This window comes from Drosophila persimilis, unplaced genomic scaffold (genome assembly GCF_003286085.1).
Source record: "Drosophila persimilis strain 14011-0111.01,24,50 unplaced genomic scaffold, DperRS2 tig00000000-arrow-pilon, whole genome shotgun sequence".
Taxonomy (NCBI): domain Eukaryota; kingdom Metazoa; phylum Arthropoda; class Insecta; order Diptera; family Drosophilidae; genus Drosophila; species Drosophila persimilis.
Window position 1 is genome coordinate 22,622,141 of NW_020825288.1, and position 13,802 is coordinate 22,635,942.

Consider the following 13,802-nt stretch of genomic DNA (forward strand, 5'->3'; position numbering starts at 1 on the left):
CCCAACGGTTTTGGCGCTCTCAGCGAGAAACAGCAACAGCTGCTGGGGTATGCGTCGCGTGTTTCGGAAGCAACAATTCCATTTCAAATGCTCCACTGCCCGTCAACGGAGCTCCATCCGCTCATTTTGTTACTGTTGGATGAGAACGCGGCGTGTGTGCGTGATTATTACGAGAGCTGCTGTATATTGTATATACCCATCAAACAAAAATCAATTCGAAGGGTGAAGTGCGTGTAGTAAAATCATAGGAGCTTATCATTCGATTAAAGACAATATCAAACGTTTCCAAGAATGGAGCGCATTCTGAGAGGTGTGATGCGGTATCGTAATACGACGCGCGAGCAAATGGTCAAAGAGTTCCAGAAAGTGCGCGATAATCCAGAGGTGAGGCAAAAGTTTGTAGGTCAAGATTAGAACTAGAACCTATACCCGTGTGCGTGAAATTAGGAAATAACTTAGCTCAATTTGACATTGAGCATTCACATAAATTGTTAAATAGAGAGGCCCCAGAACATGCTTTTGCCTTGTGCAGGCCTATTATCACATATTTGTCTGGCTTGTCAGACAGTCTGCCTCTCTACCCTCTCTAGTACATACTAGAGTCTCTCGACTCACCGTTTTGTTGTAGCTTTATTTTTGGTAAACAAACATTTAAGGCTCTCTACGAACCGGTTGGTTGTCGTTGTCCAGCCCCTACCCCACTCTTTTTATTATTACGTTTTTTACGTTTTATTTTTATATACTTAAGTGATTGTTTTCGTTTCTTTTGGGGTTTGAGTTCGTGCATTGGCGGCCCTGCTAATGTATAAATTAATTTTGTTTCTGTTCTAATTGGAAATGTGGCGAATCATTGTTTTTAAGCACGAAACGAAAATACCCTATGATTGTTAACTTTAGTTAATATTTATCAGAAATAACACTACGATCAAAACTGATTGAACATTCCTTCCCAGTCCATAAAGGCTTTAGTTTATGTTTCAGGAACACGAACACGATAAGATCGTTCTTTATCTACGTTTTAGTTGGCATTATTTGTATTTTTACTACTAGAACAATAACACTATAAATACATAATTCCCCTCCCATACATATGTTATATTCCCTGTCAATAGTTTTCCAATGATTTTGAAATTCTCTGGTGAACAGCCTTGAACCGGCCCCTCTGGTGGACACTTTGGCTATCTGCCAAGTGTGTCATAACTAGAGCACAAATGGTTTTGATTTTCCTTTAAATATATTTCACTACGCACGTACCGATATTTGTGCTAACTCCTGATATGTTTTATCTACCAGCCCAAGGCCGTGTTTTTCACCTGCATGGACAGTAGAATGATTCCCACCAGATATACGGACACTCACGTGGGCGATATGTTTGTGGGTATGTTATATACTTGTATACCTCTATATGTTAATAATGTACTAACATACTGTTTGTTTCCCACGGATAAGTGAGGAATGCGGGAAATCTGATACCCCATGCCCAGCACTTTCAGGATGAGTACTTCAGCTGCGAGCCGGCAGCCCTGGAGCTGGGTTGTGTGGTGAACGATATCCGGCACATCATTGTATGCGGACACAGTGATTGTAAGGCCATGAATCTGTTGTACCAGCTAAGGGATCCGGAGTTTGCTTCCAAGGTACAGATTGTGTTAGCTTTCAAGTATGAACCTTTTAACTGAATTTGTCCTGCCCCCAAATCTAGTTAAATCGACGACTCTCTCCGCTGCGTTCATGGCTCTGCACGCATGCCAACACCAGTCTGGAGAAATTTCAGGAATGGCACGATGCTGGAATGAAAGATCCCATATTTTTCTCTTCCGAAACGCCCCTTCGTCGTTTCGTGGCCTACATAGACTCGGAGAAAAAGTTCGCCATTGAGGATAAGCTTTCCCAAATCAATACGCTTCAGCAGATGTCGAACATTGCCTCGTATGGCTTCCTTAAGGCGCGCCTGGAGTCACATGATCTCCATATACACGCGCTTTGGTTCGATATCTATACGGGAGACATCTACTACTTTAGTCGCGGAGCCAAGCAGTTCATAGCCGTTGACGAGGACAGCGTGGATCGTCTGTCCGCTGAGGTTCGAAGGTTCTACTCGTAGGCCAGATATACATATGGATTTTCTGGATTATCTGTGATATGTGCAACAAAAAGTTAGGCCTTATATTGCGTACTGCATTTACAAATGACTAATTGTTAGGTTTCTTTTGTATGTATATTTATAAGTGTGTAATTTTTGTGTATATAAACTTACGGCCTACAAAGGTTCAAACTTACAAATCTAAGAAAAATCAACGAAGGAGATGGCTATATTTATATTAATCAGTAAGGGAAGCAGCAAGACTTTTCGGGGAGGGGGCGGCACCCTGGGCGCTTCGATGTGTGCACAACAACAGACAGTGGGGCATTGTCTTTTGAAACAGAATAAACAGGCAGAGCAGGCACGGGGAAACAGAAAACAACGAATCAGCGCGGCGTCATCAATGGTACTTGTGGCTATGGTGGTTCATGGCACTGTTATTCGGGTTCTCTAGCTCTTCAAAGTGCTTGCGAGCATTCCGTATGTTGACGAGCGTGGCCTCCGAGGGCAGAGTGGGATCAGACATGACCACCATGACGTAGGTGTTGCTCGTGAAAGTGTCGATGAAGGCGGCAAAGGCGCTGTTTCGCACCTCCATCGACTGGAATTTGGCGCCCAGCTTGGAGCAGCTCAACTTGAACTGTTTGATGATGTTCGAGACCTTCTCAAATCGATGCGAGTCACGATTCTTTTTGCTCTGAAAATAGGATATGACCAGAAAGGTTGCCTTCTCGAAGAGCAACACCTCGTCCGCCTCAATCACATTGGCAAAATGCGTTACAGAGTTCTTCAGGGCGGCCACATTGGGTATCAGCATGGTTACAATGGAAGACCAGGCTCTGCAATGATTTAGAGGGTGAATAAAAGTCGTTTTTGTGAAATCTCATTCGCCACCGACTTGTACAATGTTTCGTCCCAGATGCTGGTACGGAAGCAGGTCACATTTCCCGGCCTCGACAAGCGTATGAGGTCCTCTTCGCGCTCTTTGAACACACCCTCGCGGTGCTCTTCGGGCACCAGGTCCATCTTATGGACAAGACAAAAGATTAACGCCTCCGGCGAATTCTGCAGCAACGCCTCCAGGCAGCTCTGATAGTAGTGGACATCGCGCTCCATCTCCTGGCTCTCCACATCGAAGACATAGATGAGTACCTCTACATTGCGGAATATGTTGTCACGCTGCTGCGCAATGTACTGTTTCATAAAGCCTTCCTGGCCGCCACAGTCCCACAGATTAAGGACCAGATTGCCAAGAAACTTCACATGTGAGTGCTCCACATCAACTGCAATTGTCGGGTACTATAGTTATAGACTGTGAATCGGAATATATACACATATTACTCACTTGTTGCTCCAAGGCGTGTCGTATCACGGGCTATATAGTTGGCAAAGATAATGGAACGCATGCTGGTCTTGCCAGAGCCGCTCTTCCCCATCAGCAGCACCTGATTCGAGTCAAACGTGCATTTAATACAAAGCCAGGATCAGTTTACCCTCAAGTACATTACCTTTTTCTTCATTTTGATTTTAATATTTTCAATTCTCACTTCAAATCAACAATAAAAACAAATAGAAGGGCGGGGGGTGGGAGCACATATGTCACTCACCGATGACGATAACAGTGACCAGTGTGACCGTAGTACCACAATTTGCTAAAAAAAAAGAAAACACACTAGTTCTTGTAAGGCGGTACATTTTTAAATTGCGCACTTCTTTTGTTACACATCCCAGGGCTATGTACTTCCCAAGACCTCAGGTCGCACAATATACCAACTAATTGGACATCTCGGACCAATTCAAAAAACAAAAGTAACCGACAATAAAAAACTGCAAACGATGACTGGCTAGCGGGCCTTCCCCCAAAGAAAACAAAGCTTCGTAACAACTTATAAATTCAAAAATCAAATTTCATCTGATCTGTATCATGTTCAACAATATTCACTGAATTCATTTTTTAATCACTCCTGATCATTCTCACTGGTACGATGCTTTCGCAGCACATGCCGTTTCATATGATGCTTCTCCCTGAAGGCCATCACGCAATGGGGACACTTGTAGGGTCGGTCGTCTGTGTGGCGTCTTCGGTGCTTGCAGAGATTTTTGTTATCGGCAAAGGCGTGTTGGCATTCGGGACATTTGTAGGGCTTTTCCCCCGTATGTATGCGAATGTGGATTTTTAGAGTCTGTTTGGAGCGGAATGAAGATGCACAGAAGGCGCAGGTGTGCGGTCTTTCGCCAGTGTGAGAGAGAGTGTGGACTTTTAGTGCAGTCTTGTTGTGGAATCCAACCTCGCAGTGCGTGCACTTGTGTGGGCCGGTGCCAGGCTTATTAGATTCCTCCTCGGTGTGGCTGAGCATGTGCTCCTTGAGATAGTAGTTATGGACAAAAGTTTGCGGGCAGTGAGTGCATTTGAAGGGGCGATCCTCCTCCAGCAGGCATTTATGGTTGGTTCTATTTTGGCTTGTGGCAAAGCTCTTCATGCATAGGGGGCATTGATATGGTCGTTTGCTCTTGTGGACAGTCATGTGTACGTCAAGATCCGTCTTAAATAGGAAACGCTGTTCGCAAGTTTGGCAAATGTGGGACCTAGTGTGAATTCTGTGGAGGAAAACAGATACTCTGAATCATGAATCAATCAATTCATGAATCAATTCTGAAATTAAACTCACTTCATATGTTCATCAAGATTTCTTTTACGCTGGAACTGCTTGATGCAGAGGTCGCACTTAAAAGCCTCTTTGTTAGTTTCCTGTAGCTGCTTGCGGGCTCCAGAGGTCAGTCTTTTCTGTCTTTTCTCTTCAACTTCTATTTTTGGAGATTTCTGTTCAACTATTGGCTTCTCCAGCTTCAGCTTGACTTCCGTTTCAGCGTCAAACATATCTTCAACAATGAAACTTTCTTCCTCGAACTCTATCGTATCCAGCATGGGTTCCATCTTGATACTCAGTAATTCCTGATGGGATTGCGTTTGAATCGCCAGATAAAATTCCTCGTGACTCCTTTCACATCTTCGCTTGAAGCGATACGAGCTTTGGGCATTGAGGATACAGGACATGCATATGTTTTGGGGAAGCTCATCCCCGGGTTCGATCTTTACGTCGGCACATGCCATTACCATGTCGGCGAGAATCGGTTCCATTTCCCCCTCCCATTGGCGACGCTCGCGCTCGTCAAATATGCCGAATAAAGTCACGGAATGCGACCTGCAAATTCGACATAGTTCGTCCATCCTTTTGGCACAAACCACGTTACTTATTGCCTTTAAACATTGAAAAAGAGGGCCGTAAAAGCTATAATTTTGTTTGTTGATATTTTTTGATCAGTGTGACCGCGGCAGCGATAAAATATACCGTCCGACCCTCAGAAATATACCGTGTCATTTTAAAAATATACCGAAAATATACTGACGATTTCAAGATATATTTTACCTATTCCTCGTTTTTGATATTCCGTGGATTATTACAAACTATATAGAACATTTAGCTATGTCCACATCATTTTATCTTATTAATGAATCTATTTTCCAAGCGATTAGTTTTTTTTAAACATTTGCTTTTATTGCATTTTGACTAAAAAAACGCTTAAACAAAATAGTTCAACAAAAAAAAAAACAGTTGCAATGTTCCTGGAATTTGAAGACATAATGCTTGTGCACCCTAAGTCGATATCCAAGTACATGGAATGGGACTCATTGTTGTGAACCGGTTATTAGCGATTCATACCCGATTCAAATAAATAACGAAATATACGGTATTATTTTGAAAATATACCGACGAATTATTCATATTCCTCAATTTTGATCTTCCATCGAATATTACCAGCTAAATAGACCATTTAGCTTTGCCCACATAGCCTTATGCGATTGATGAATCAATTTTCTACTTAACTGGCCTATTCTATACCTATACCGTCGGTTCAATTTTGACCTCAAATTATACCGAAAAGTATTAAAAATACGTAAATGGTCACCCTGGACCGCGGGCTCATTCCTTGTATTAACCCACTTGACCCCCCCTCTATTCAAAGAAGTTAACAACTTTAGTTAAGCTAATAGCCATACAGTTAAACATATATATATTCCACGGAAAATATTATTATACCGATATACCGTAAGTAATATTCACTAAATAAACATTAAATTCAATTTCGACGTCAATATATATATCAATGAATAGATATTTTGTAAGCACTATAAAGCGCGCGTTACGCTTCAGATTTGAATCGAATCCAATTGAATTAAAAATTATACATTTTCCTTATCACTGTTTGTTGCCATTGAAACATGAACCGTGAAACATGTCCCAGCTAATATTTTTGCTGCTGGTTTGCCATGTCTTGCCACATGGATGTGAACAGGATCAAAAGGTGTTGCTTATATTGTAGGTTCTGTGATTAATATTAACAAGCTACCGTTATCCCCATAGCGCCTAAAAATGACCGTTCTGTACGAGGTTTTGTGTGTGGATTCTGTAGATTATTTGACAAGTTTGTTACCTGTTTTCAAAAAGTTAAATGGATACATTGACCTCCAGTTGGTTCCCTACGGCAAAGCTTCGGTAAGTGAACACTATTGTTTATGAACAATATTTGAAAAGATCTCTCTCTCTCTCTCTCTCTCTCTCTTCCCACCAGCATGGAGGAACAGTTTGCCAACATGGTCCTAAAGAATGTAAGGGAAATAGAATTCAGGATTGTGCTCTTCATACCGACATGACCCAATTAGAAAAATTGAGCTACGTCACTTGTCAGATAACAAACAGAAAATTGGTAACTAAGATAGATACAAAATGCATCAAATCATCGGCCATCAAGAGGTATATTACTGAATGTATGGGTCGAAATGGCCGGTCGAGGACATATCAGAAACAATCCGAGAGAATCACCAACATGTACGAGTTCGATCAAATTCCGGCCATAATATACAATGATGTAGGTACTATCATCATTGAGAATATAGTTTTTATAATGTTTCAACAATTTTTTCAAGGATTTCGATGAAAGTCTACAAGATGAGGCCACTGATAAACTCAAAAAGAGTATATGCAGGGCCATAGTGGAAACTGGAATCGAAGAGCCAACATACTGTTTTAAAAATAAGCATTAAATTGTATTTTCACGGTAGCCGTGCAATATTGAAATATTGATATACACATCTGTAAAGTTTCAAGGCTCTTTAGTTGCAAACGTTTTTTATTCTTCTGAACATGGGAGGTGTCCGCGTGAATATAATTTTAACGGTCATATTGATATTTTTCATATGGCAAGGCATCAGGTACCACCAGTCGTTGCTGCGAAAATTGTGCGAGCAGAGTCTTTTTCAATTGAAGCAGGTGAGAGGTTATCGATTATAGTCTTGGTGTAACGGTCTCGATATACAGCAAAAGGGGATTTACAGAATACGGTTTATCGTGTGCTAAAACAGGTCTTAAAACTGTTTACCATAGTCCCATTGTTAGCTTAAGGTGTGAATAAGGGAATATAGTATCTGCTCGAACGAAATAAGCTGACTCAAGAAACCGGCTTGCCAGCGAGAATGCTGAAGAGAGACACCCACCGAACATGCTCTGCTGTTGTCTGGTCCGGCTTCTGGTGCTGGCCGAAAATAAGCACCAAATGTGACAAAACTGCGCTCAGTTGTTTAACTAAAATCGAATTCGACGGTCGCATAATATTGGGCTGGGCTTGGCATTCACCTGAAGGCAACCACCGCGCGCACGAACAAATAAACGGTCATTCTCGAACGGAACCCATCGAAGGCCAATCGATTTTCGCTGATATAGCTCAAAATATTTGCCCAACATGCTAAAATTTCCCACTGCCTTGAGCATGAGTTTCCTGCTAGGGCTCATGCTGGCCGTTAGCTGCTGGGCTGAACTGGAGGAAAAGCCACGCGATAAACGTCAGGCGGATAAGGTTCTGCTCTCGATGCTATTACCTCTGAAACTCCCATGCAAACATTGATTTCTCATCCATCTCCTTAGCTGCACATCACGTTGCTGTACGAGTCCCTTTGTCCGGATAGCAGGAATTTCATGCACCAACTGGGACCCGTCCACGAGGAGCTGCAACAGTACATGGACATCCAGTTGGTGCCGTTCGGCAAGTCCCGGTCCGAGCAGGGCGGCGCCATCTTCCACTGCCAGCATGGACCCGCCGAGTGCGAGGGCAACCGTGTCCAGAGTTGTGTCATCAGCAGCACCGCCAATCAGTCGGCTCAAGTGAAATTCGTTGTCTGCCAGATGTTCGCCTTGGATTCTTCTCGCGCTGATCAGGTATGTGCGATGGTGAAAGCCGCAGCCCAGTGTGTTTGCCCAAATGATTAACAAGCCATTTACATATCCCAATGTCCCAATGTCCCAACGACCACAGTGTGCCAGCGAGGCTGGTCTCCTCACCGACGTGGACCATTGCGCAGACAGCGAGACTGGCACCAAGCTGCAGCTGCAAGCGGAGCTGGTGACCAAATCATATCAGCCGAGCTTCATTCCCACCATTGTCTACAATGGCGTAAGTACTCTCAATCTCCGATCGGCCGGCCATCGTAATCGAATGGAGCATTTAACTGGTTTCTCGTTTTCGTTTCGATTTCGTTTTCCACTTGCAACAGGTATTCAATCAGCAGCTGCAGGACCATTCGCTTCGCGATTTCCGCGGCACGGTATGCCATTTGTTGCGTCAACAAAACTTGCTGCCCAGCGGCTCCCCACTCTGCCAGTGAAGCCCAGTCCAGTCTAGTAAATGTACATACAATGCAATGTAAAACTGCCACAACTTTGGAATGAAATTAAATATTCAGAAACTGGTTCTCTCGGCCGCCCGTCTTAAACAAGAACATCTTACTTAGGGGACACACATATTGAAACAACGGACACAGACTTTTCAGACAATAATTTATATGGGTACATAAGATACAGTTCATCAATTACAATCCAATCGTGTAATAAATTGGTGCCTATGGCTTCTAGTAATATTTACAATATAAATTCATTAATTTCGATGATGGGATGCGAATTGGGTAAGGATCAAATATATACTCGTATGTATAATATCGTTAGGTCTTCCTCGGACGATGAACCAACAACAAATGACTTATCCGCTACTTGCTAGGTGATAATGGATAATAGACTACAACTAGGAATTAAATTTCTCGCACTTTTTGTATTGTATTTGTATTTGCTATGGTTGCTGACGGGTGCGCAGAAATAACAATTTGTAAACGGGTTTCCTTTGTGTTAAAGCATTCTCTCTCCCTTCCTCTCTCTCTCTCTCTCTCTCTCTCTGGGGCGGGGACGTGGGGGAGTCCACCTTAGACCGCCGTGCCCGAAGCCTTGCCGGCTCCTGTTGCAGCTGTGGCTGCCTTCGCGTTCAGACTGAGCGAACGGCGTGGAGCCGGCTTTGGTGGTATCTGCGGCTTAACGGCGACCTTCACCAGGGACATGGCCATGTGTGGTGGCTCGTTGCTGGCCTGGACAATGCGCTCCTTCTCCTGAAACTCCACGTAGCCGCTTTCGTCGCTATCAGAGCCATCGTCCGGCATGTTCTGGTTATTCCTGCCGGCCGGCTTGTCGGCCATATCCAGGTCATCGCTAGTGGAGTCGTCGCTCCGCTTCAGCGTGATGCTGCTGGAACTGCTGTAGTTGGTGGCATCGCTGTTGTTGCGCAGCTGCTGCTCCAGTCTTTGGTAGATCATCATCTGCTCTAGCACCTGCGCCTGCTCCAACTCCGGTCCCTGGTCCTGACCCCTCTTGATGTACTCCTCGTGATTTGCGTTTGTGACTGTGCTGGCCGTCTCGCAGCCGCTGGATATCGAACCCTCATCACTGTCCGGCCCGACAAGGCCCTGCTGTGCCCCGGATCCCGTGCCAGCCGCCGCCGAGGTGCTCGCCGTCGTCGAGCTGGATGCATTGGAGGATATGGAGGACTGGGCCTGATGGCGATACTGAAGGCTGGCCTGATCGCTGGCCCGCAGCTTCCGCATGGAGCTGCGATGCAGCATTGTCAGCATCGCTGCATGGCGGAAATAGTGATCATCCGCATCGTCCAAAAAGTCCTCCTCGCCATCGCTGCAGACTCCACTGCGACGCATGGCAGGCACATCGTGATCTTCCGTGTCGTAGTCAGCCTGGGGATCGGCGCTGGGATCGCTATTGATGGTGGGCAGCAGACTCAGCGGCTCTCCATCCTCCTCCTCATCGACCTTGAGCTCGCTGAGGCTGACCATGCTCTGGCTGCTGGTCTTGTGGAGCTGCATGTCAAAGTACGGCAACAGCTCGTTGCTCAATGTCGTGTCGAACTTCAGCAGCTTCTCAAAGTCGTCCGAGTCGGAGCCATCGTTGATGGCCGCTGGGCAAATGATGTTGGCCTCCTCCCTGGGCGATTCCAGCTCCTGCTGATGGGAACAGCAAGGGACTTGGATCTTTCCAGTGCGTCGTATCGAGTGGCCGCGACGGCAGCGACGCCGTCCCAGAGTCATGGCCGGGTACAAGGAGTCGCGCTGACAGCAGGCCCGCATCTCCGGCTCGTTGGTGTCCTCGATCTCGTCGCCCTCCTCCTCGCCAATGGCCTCCTCGATGGCCATCAGCTTGGGCGCCGACTTGGAGCGCTCCAGCGGCGGTCGATAGTTGTTGCCGCCCACGCTCAGCATGATTTTGCGGCGCGGCAGGCTCGGATTGTCGTAGACAGCGTTGGCCAGGCTGAGACGAGCGTTTTGCTTAAGAATTTTCTCTCGCTTAAATTCACGCAAAGCGCTCTCCAGGTTCTCCTGCAAGATTCGAAGAAGATCAAGGATGAGTAAGGGTTTAATTCGAAGAGCAGTATGGATGACTCACCCGCAAAGTATCGCATATATCCTGGGCTATCTTCTCCTTGCTGCAGAGCACCGCATGGCAGCGAAGCTCGTGCTTCAGCTTCCTGCCCTCGTGGCGGTAGATCCAGCAGAAGACGCGCGGATAGTTCTTTGGGGCACAGCAGTAGGTAATCCTATGGGCCCAGTACTCGGTGAGTCCGTGCTGGCGTGTGGTGGCCTTCAGCCCAGAGGCACACACCTTCAGTCGCATAATCACATCCGGCTTCGTGTGCTGCGTGTAGTTGCGCCACAGCGTATTCAGTTGCTTCTCCACGCAACCCTCACCTGCTGGAGGAACAAAATTAGCTCCGGGACTCGTAAGCGGATCGGGAGGAGTACTCACCTTTGGCCCATCCAGTTAGCACGTTGCCCAGGTACGACACCTTGAACTCCGGATCGGGTGTGCTGATATCCACGCTGTGTGTGCGCTTCCACAACTTGCCCAGGCTGCGGGTCAGCGTGCGCATGGCCTTCGAGCTGCTCATCTGATCCTGCTGCTCCTGGTTACTGCTGCTCTGGCGGCCCACGTGCTCCTGCCGGCTGCCATACTGCAGATCCCGCGAGTCCGTCGTGAGGGTAACCACATTTGTGACCCTCACTGTCTCGTTGTCCCCCCCGCCGGCGATGTCGCCATCCTCTTTGGACACCCGCTTGAAGCGCTCCAGATAGGGTCCTGCCCGGCCCCGTCGGCCACTGTACGTGTTGAATTTGCACCCCTCGAGGCGCTTTTGCTCCTGCTTCTCGAACTTCTTGGCATTGTAGGTGTTGCCCAGCAATCGGGCCAGGCTGTTGCTCTTCACGAACTTGTGCTGTCGCGGCGGTGTTCCAATGGGAACTAGTGGCATTGGTGTGGGTGTGGGTGGTAGGCTGGCCCTGGACTCCTTGGCCTTGGTCTCCTCCTTTGATTTTTTGCTGCTGCTGCTGCCAAAGTGGAACAGTGTGCGCCTTTCCTTGGACTTCTTCAGTGTGTTGTTAGTGTTGGTGTTGGTGTTGCTGTTGGTGTTGCTGTTGGCAACATTTGGTTCGTTGTTTGGTGTAATTGTTGTTGGTGTGATTGTTGGTGCGATTGTTAGTGTTGCTTTGGTGTTAATCACCGCTTGACTGACGCTCCTCAGATCCTCGTACTCATTGTTATTGTTGTGCGGTGCCACAATAAAGTCCACCTCATCAGAGCCGACCGTCTCCGTTGCGGGGGGTTCCATTGTTGAGTTTCTGTTGCTGTTCTCCATTATGATTTTGGTTGTTGTTGTAACTATATTTTATTCGGATCAAAATCCGTTTGTATCCACCAACATGTTAAAATTAGATAGATCTGAAAGGCAATAGAAGAAATAGTATATGTTTAATATAATTCGAATTTTTCAAAAGTGAAATTTAGGAAAGGAATTATAAGATTTTTATTTTATAAAATAAAAAACTATTCAAAATAAAATAATTATTTATTATTATTAAAATCAGAATCACATCTTAATTGATATATGGAAAAGAAAATTAATTTTTAAATTAAAAATTTTTTTTTAAATTAACTTATTAATTTATTTATTAATTCATATTTTTAGCTTTTATGATAAAAATTGAAATAAAAATTCAATTTTTAATCTTTGAAATACAATTTTAAAATGATTATTATTTGTATTAAAATAAATTTTAAAAAATAAACACACAATTTCTTAATTTTTAAAATTGCAATTTAAATATTTTTTTAGCCAAAAACGGTCTTCCGAAGAGTGCCGGTCTTCTTAAGTTGCCCCGAAAGGTAGCAGTAAACTTGTTTAAAATAAAATACAAATTTTCAACATAAAAAAAAGATCTACTATTCATACTTTCAAAAAGGAAATTAAAATAAAGGGAACTCCAATAGAATATAAATATATTAAAATTAATTACCCAATTAGGTGTTGTAACTCTCATTTTGTTCACACAATTTAAAGGTAAAAGGCGAACACACACTTTCACTCCTCATTAGGCACCAATTCACACCCAATTTGAAGATTTGGCAAGTACTTGCACCGAAAGGCGAGTGTCAACCGCGATTGTAATAATAAATTACCGCATAATTAACACTCCTTCTCCGGCAGCTGTAAACAGTCTTCTGTCTTCTGTATTTTGCTGTGTTTTTTTTCTCACAGCATCTTACAATATGCAAATATTTTTCGCTATTATAATTAACTTTTTTTTTTGCCACACGACTTTGCCAGGGGCACGTAAGTACTACCAAGTTTTTCGCATTATTCAGATAGCAAATTGTTTGATAAACAGCTAGTTAAGGATGCAACCACTACGAGTATCCGAGAGTGATTTAAACGCCTGAAAGACCCTGCTTAAGTGTCGCAAATTATGGAACAACAAAGGCAGATGTTTGGTTTGCATTTTCTATATGGAATATACCTGCGAATACCAGTGCCTGTAATTGTCTGTGGACTAACACGAGAATGGGGCTCGGCGAAAATACACTTCTGTGTGTGCGACACTGTGGCTAGAACTGAGATCTCTGGAAGGTAATTTTTGTAGCTACCAAATTTGTAGAGAGGCCAGGGCATATCGGTATTTTTCAGAGGTCTGCCGAAACTTCTAGATAGTCGTTAGTTCTTGCCTCTATTACCCAATTTCTCCAAGATTTTATCTTATAAAAAACCACACCTGAAAGACACACAAAACACATCGCTGCTCGACAACAGTCTCGCCGATAAGGGCGTTGTTTATGTTAAACTGTTGCCAAATTTCTCCTTTGACTATACATATTCATAAACATTATAGTTTAGGTATCCTCTAGTCGTATCCTCCAGCCGTTTTGATTTGATTTGCACTTGAACCACTTAATCATATTTGTACTGGGGTCTATCTTCAATTGGAAACACTAGCTTCTGGCACCAT

At 44.5% G+C, this 13,802-nt stretch overlaps 6 protein-coding genes across 8 annotated transcripts in view; 3 read left to right on the plus strand and 3 right to left on the minus strand.

Moving 5' to 3' along the window:
- Positions 1 to 115: 115 nt before the first annotated feature.
- Positions 116 to 2,151, plus strand: LOC6591542 (beta carbonic anhydrase 1). The gene is made up of 4 exons (XM_002017150.2): positions 116 to 384; positions 1,294 to 1,378; positions 1,450 to 1,637; positions 1,703 to 2,151. Exons 1-4 carry the CDS (start codon positions 292 to 294, stop codon positions 2,102 to 2,104), a joined length of 768 nt encoding a protein of 255 aa, XP_002017186.1. The 5' UTR covers positions 116 to 291; the 3' UTR covers positions 2,105 to 2,151.
- A 53-nt stretch (positions 2,152 to 2,204) lies between these two features.
- On the minus strand, positions 2,205 to 3,617 carry LOC6591543 (ras-related GTP-binding protein A). The gene is made up of 4 exons (XM_002017151.2): positions 3,592 to 3,617; positions 3,429 to 3,528; positions 2,982 to 3,366; positions 2,205 to 2,922 (listed from the first exon to the last, which is right to left on the minus strand). Exons 1-4 carry the CDS (start codon positions 3,601 to 3,603, stop codon positions 2,484 to 2,486), a joined length of 936 nt encoding a protein of 311 aa, XP_002017187.1. The 5' UTR covers positions 3,604 to 3,617; the 3' UTR covers positions 2,205 to 2,483.
- A 345-nt stretch (positions 3,618 to 3,962) lies between these two features.
- Positions 3,963 to 5,341, minus strand: LOC6591544 (zinc finger protein 664). The gene is made up of 2 exons (XM_002017152.2): positions 4,753 to 5,341; positions 3,963 to 4,681 (listed from the first exon to the last, which is right to left on the minus strand). Exons 1-2 carry the CDS (start codon positions 5,310 to 5,312, stop codon positions 4,042 to 4,044), a joined length of 1,200 nt encoding a protein of 399 aa, XP_002017188.1. The 5' UTR covers positions 5,313 to 5,341; the 3' UTR covers positions 3,963 to 4,041.
- Positions 5,342 to 6,381: 1,040 nt separating this feature from the next.
- On the plus strand, positions 6,382 to 7,259 carry LOC113567449 (GILT-like protein 1). Its single transcript, XM_026995379.1, has 4 exons — positions 6,382 to 6,448; positions 6,508 to 6,639; positions 6,716 to 7,012; positions 7,071 to 7,259. Exons 2-4 carry the CDS (start codon positions 6,517 to 6,519, stop codon positions 7,185 to 7,187), a joined length of 537 nt encoding a protein of 178 aa, XP_026851180.1. The 5' UTR covers positions 6,382 to 6,448; positions 6,508 to 6,516; the 3' UTR covers positions 7,188 to 7,259.
- Positions 7,260 to 7,769: 510 nt separating this feature from the next.
- On the plus strand, positions 7,770 to 8,885 carry LOC6591545 (gamma-interferon-inducible lysosomal thiol reductase). Its single transcript, XM_002017153.2, has 4 exons — positions 7,770 to 7,996; positions 8,065 to 8,355; positions 8,453 to 8,590; positions 8,691 to 8,885. The coding sequence occupies exons 1-4, from the start codon at positions 7,883 to 7,885 to the stop codon at positions 8,799 to 8,801; spliced, it is 654 nt and encodes a 217-aa protein (XP_002017189.1). The 5' UTR covers positions 7,770 to 7,882; the 3' UTR covers positions 8,802 to 8,885.
- A 71-nt stretch (positions 8,886 to 8,956) lies between these two features.
- LOC6591546 overlaps positions 8,957 to 13,802 on the minus strand; it is a 39,724-nt gene continuing 34,878 nt past the window's right edge. For 2 of the 3 annotated variants that reach the window (XM_002017154.2, XM_026995369.1), the window contains 3 exons: positions 11,272 to 12,240; positions 10,912 to 11,216; positions 8,957 to 10,844 (listed from right to left, as the gene is read on the minus strand). In XM_002017154.2, the coding sequence (XP_002017190.1) occupies positions 9,390 to 10,844; positions 10,912 to 11,216; positions 11,272 to 12,157 (2,646 nt within the window). In that variant the 5' untranslated portion in view covers positions 12,158 to 12,240 and the 3' untranslated portion in view covers positions 8,957 to 9,389. The remainder of the gene's footprint in view (positions 10,845 to 10,911; positions 11,217 to 11,271; positions 12,241 to 13,802) is intronic. The other variant, XM_026995370.1, reaches the window with a different exon arrangement.

Excerpts from the sequence above, each read along its gene's own strand:
- LOC6591542 (XM_002017150.2), top strand. The coding sequence starts at position 292 with ATGGAGCGCATTCTGAGAGGTGTGATGCGGTATCGTAATACGACGCGC. Across the intron at positions 1,379-1,449 it reads CGTGGGCGATATGTTTGTGG|TGAGGAATGCGGGAAATCTG; the intron begins GTATGTTATATA and ends CCCACGGATAAG. Across the intron at positions 1,638-1,702 it reads ATCCGGAGTTTGCTTCCAAG|TTAAATCGACGACTCTCTCC; the intron begins GTACAGATTGTG and ends CCCCAAATCTAG.
- LOC6591543 (XM_002017151.2), bottom strand. Across the intron at positions 3,367-3,428 it reads GACACGCCTTGGAGCAACAA|TTGATGTGGAGCACTCACAT; the intron begins GTGAGTAATATG and ends CGACAATTGCAG. Across the intron at positions 2,923-2,981 it reads TGGGACGAAACATTGTACAA|AGCCTGGTCTTCCATTGTAA; the intron begins GTCGGTGGCGAA and ends AAATCATTGCAG.
- LOC6591544 (XM_002017152.2), bottom strand. The coding sequence starts at position 5,312 with ATGGACGAACTATGTCGAATTTGCAGGTCGCATTCCGTGACTTTATTC. Across the intron at positions 4,682-4,752 it reads AATCTTGATGAACATATGAA|AATTCACACTAGGTCCCACA; the intron begins GTGAGTTTAATT and ends TTTCCTCCACAG.
- LOC113567449 (XM_026995379.1), top strand. The coding sequence starts at position 6,517 with ATGACCGTTCTGTACGAGGTTTTGTGTGTGGATTCTGTAGATTATTTG. Across the intron at positions 6,640-6,715 it reads TTCCCTACGGCAAAGCTTCG|CATGGAGGAACAGTTTGCCA; the intron begins GTAAGTGAACAC and ends TCTTCCCACCAG. Across the intron at positions 7,013-7,070 it reads CGGCCATAATATACAATGAT|GATTTCGATGAAAGTCTACA; the intron begins GTAGGTACTATC and ends AATTTTTTCAAG.
- LOC6591545 (XM_002017153.2), top strand. The coding sequence starts at position 7,883 with ATGCTAAAATTTCCCACTGCCTTGAGCATGAGTTTCCTGCTAGGGCTC. Across the intron at positions 8,356-8,452 it reads ATTCTTCTCGCGCTGATCAG|TGTGCCAGCGAGGCTGGTCT; the intron begins GTATGTGCGATG and ends CAACGACCACAG. Across the intron at positions 8,591-8,690 it reads CCACCATTGTCTACAATGGC|GTATTCAATCAGCAGCTGCA; the intron begins GTAAGTACTCTC and ends CACTTGCAACAG.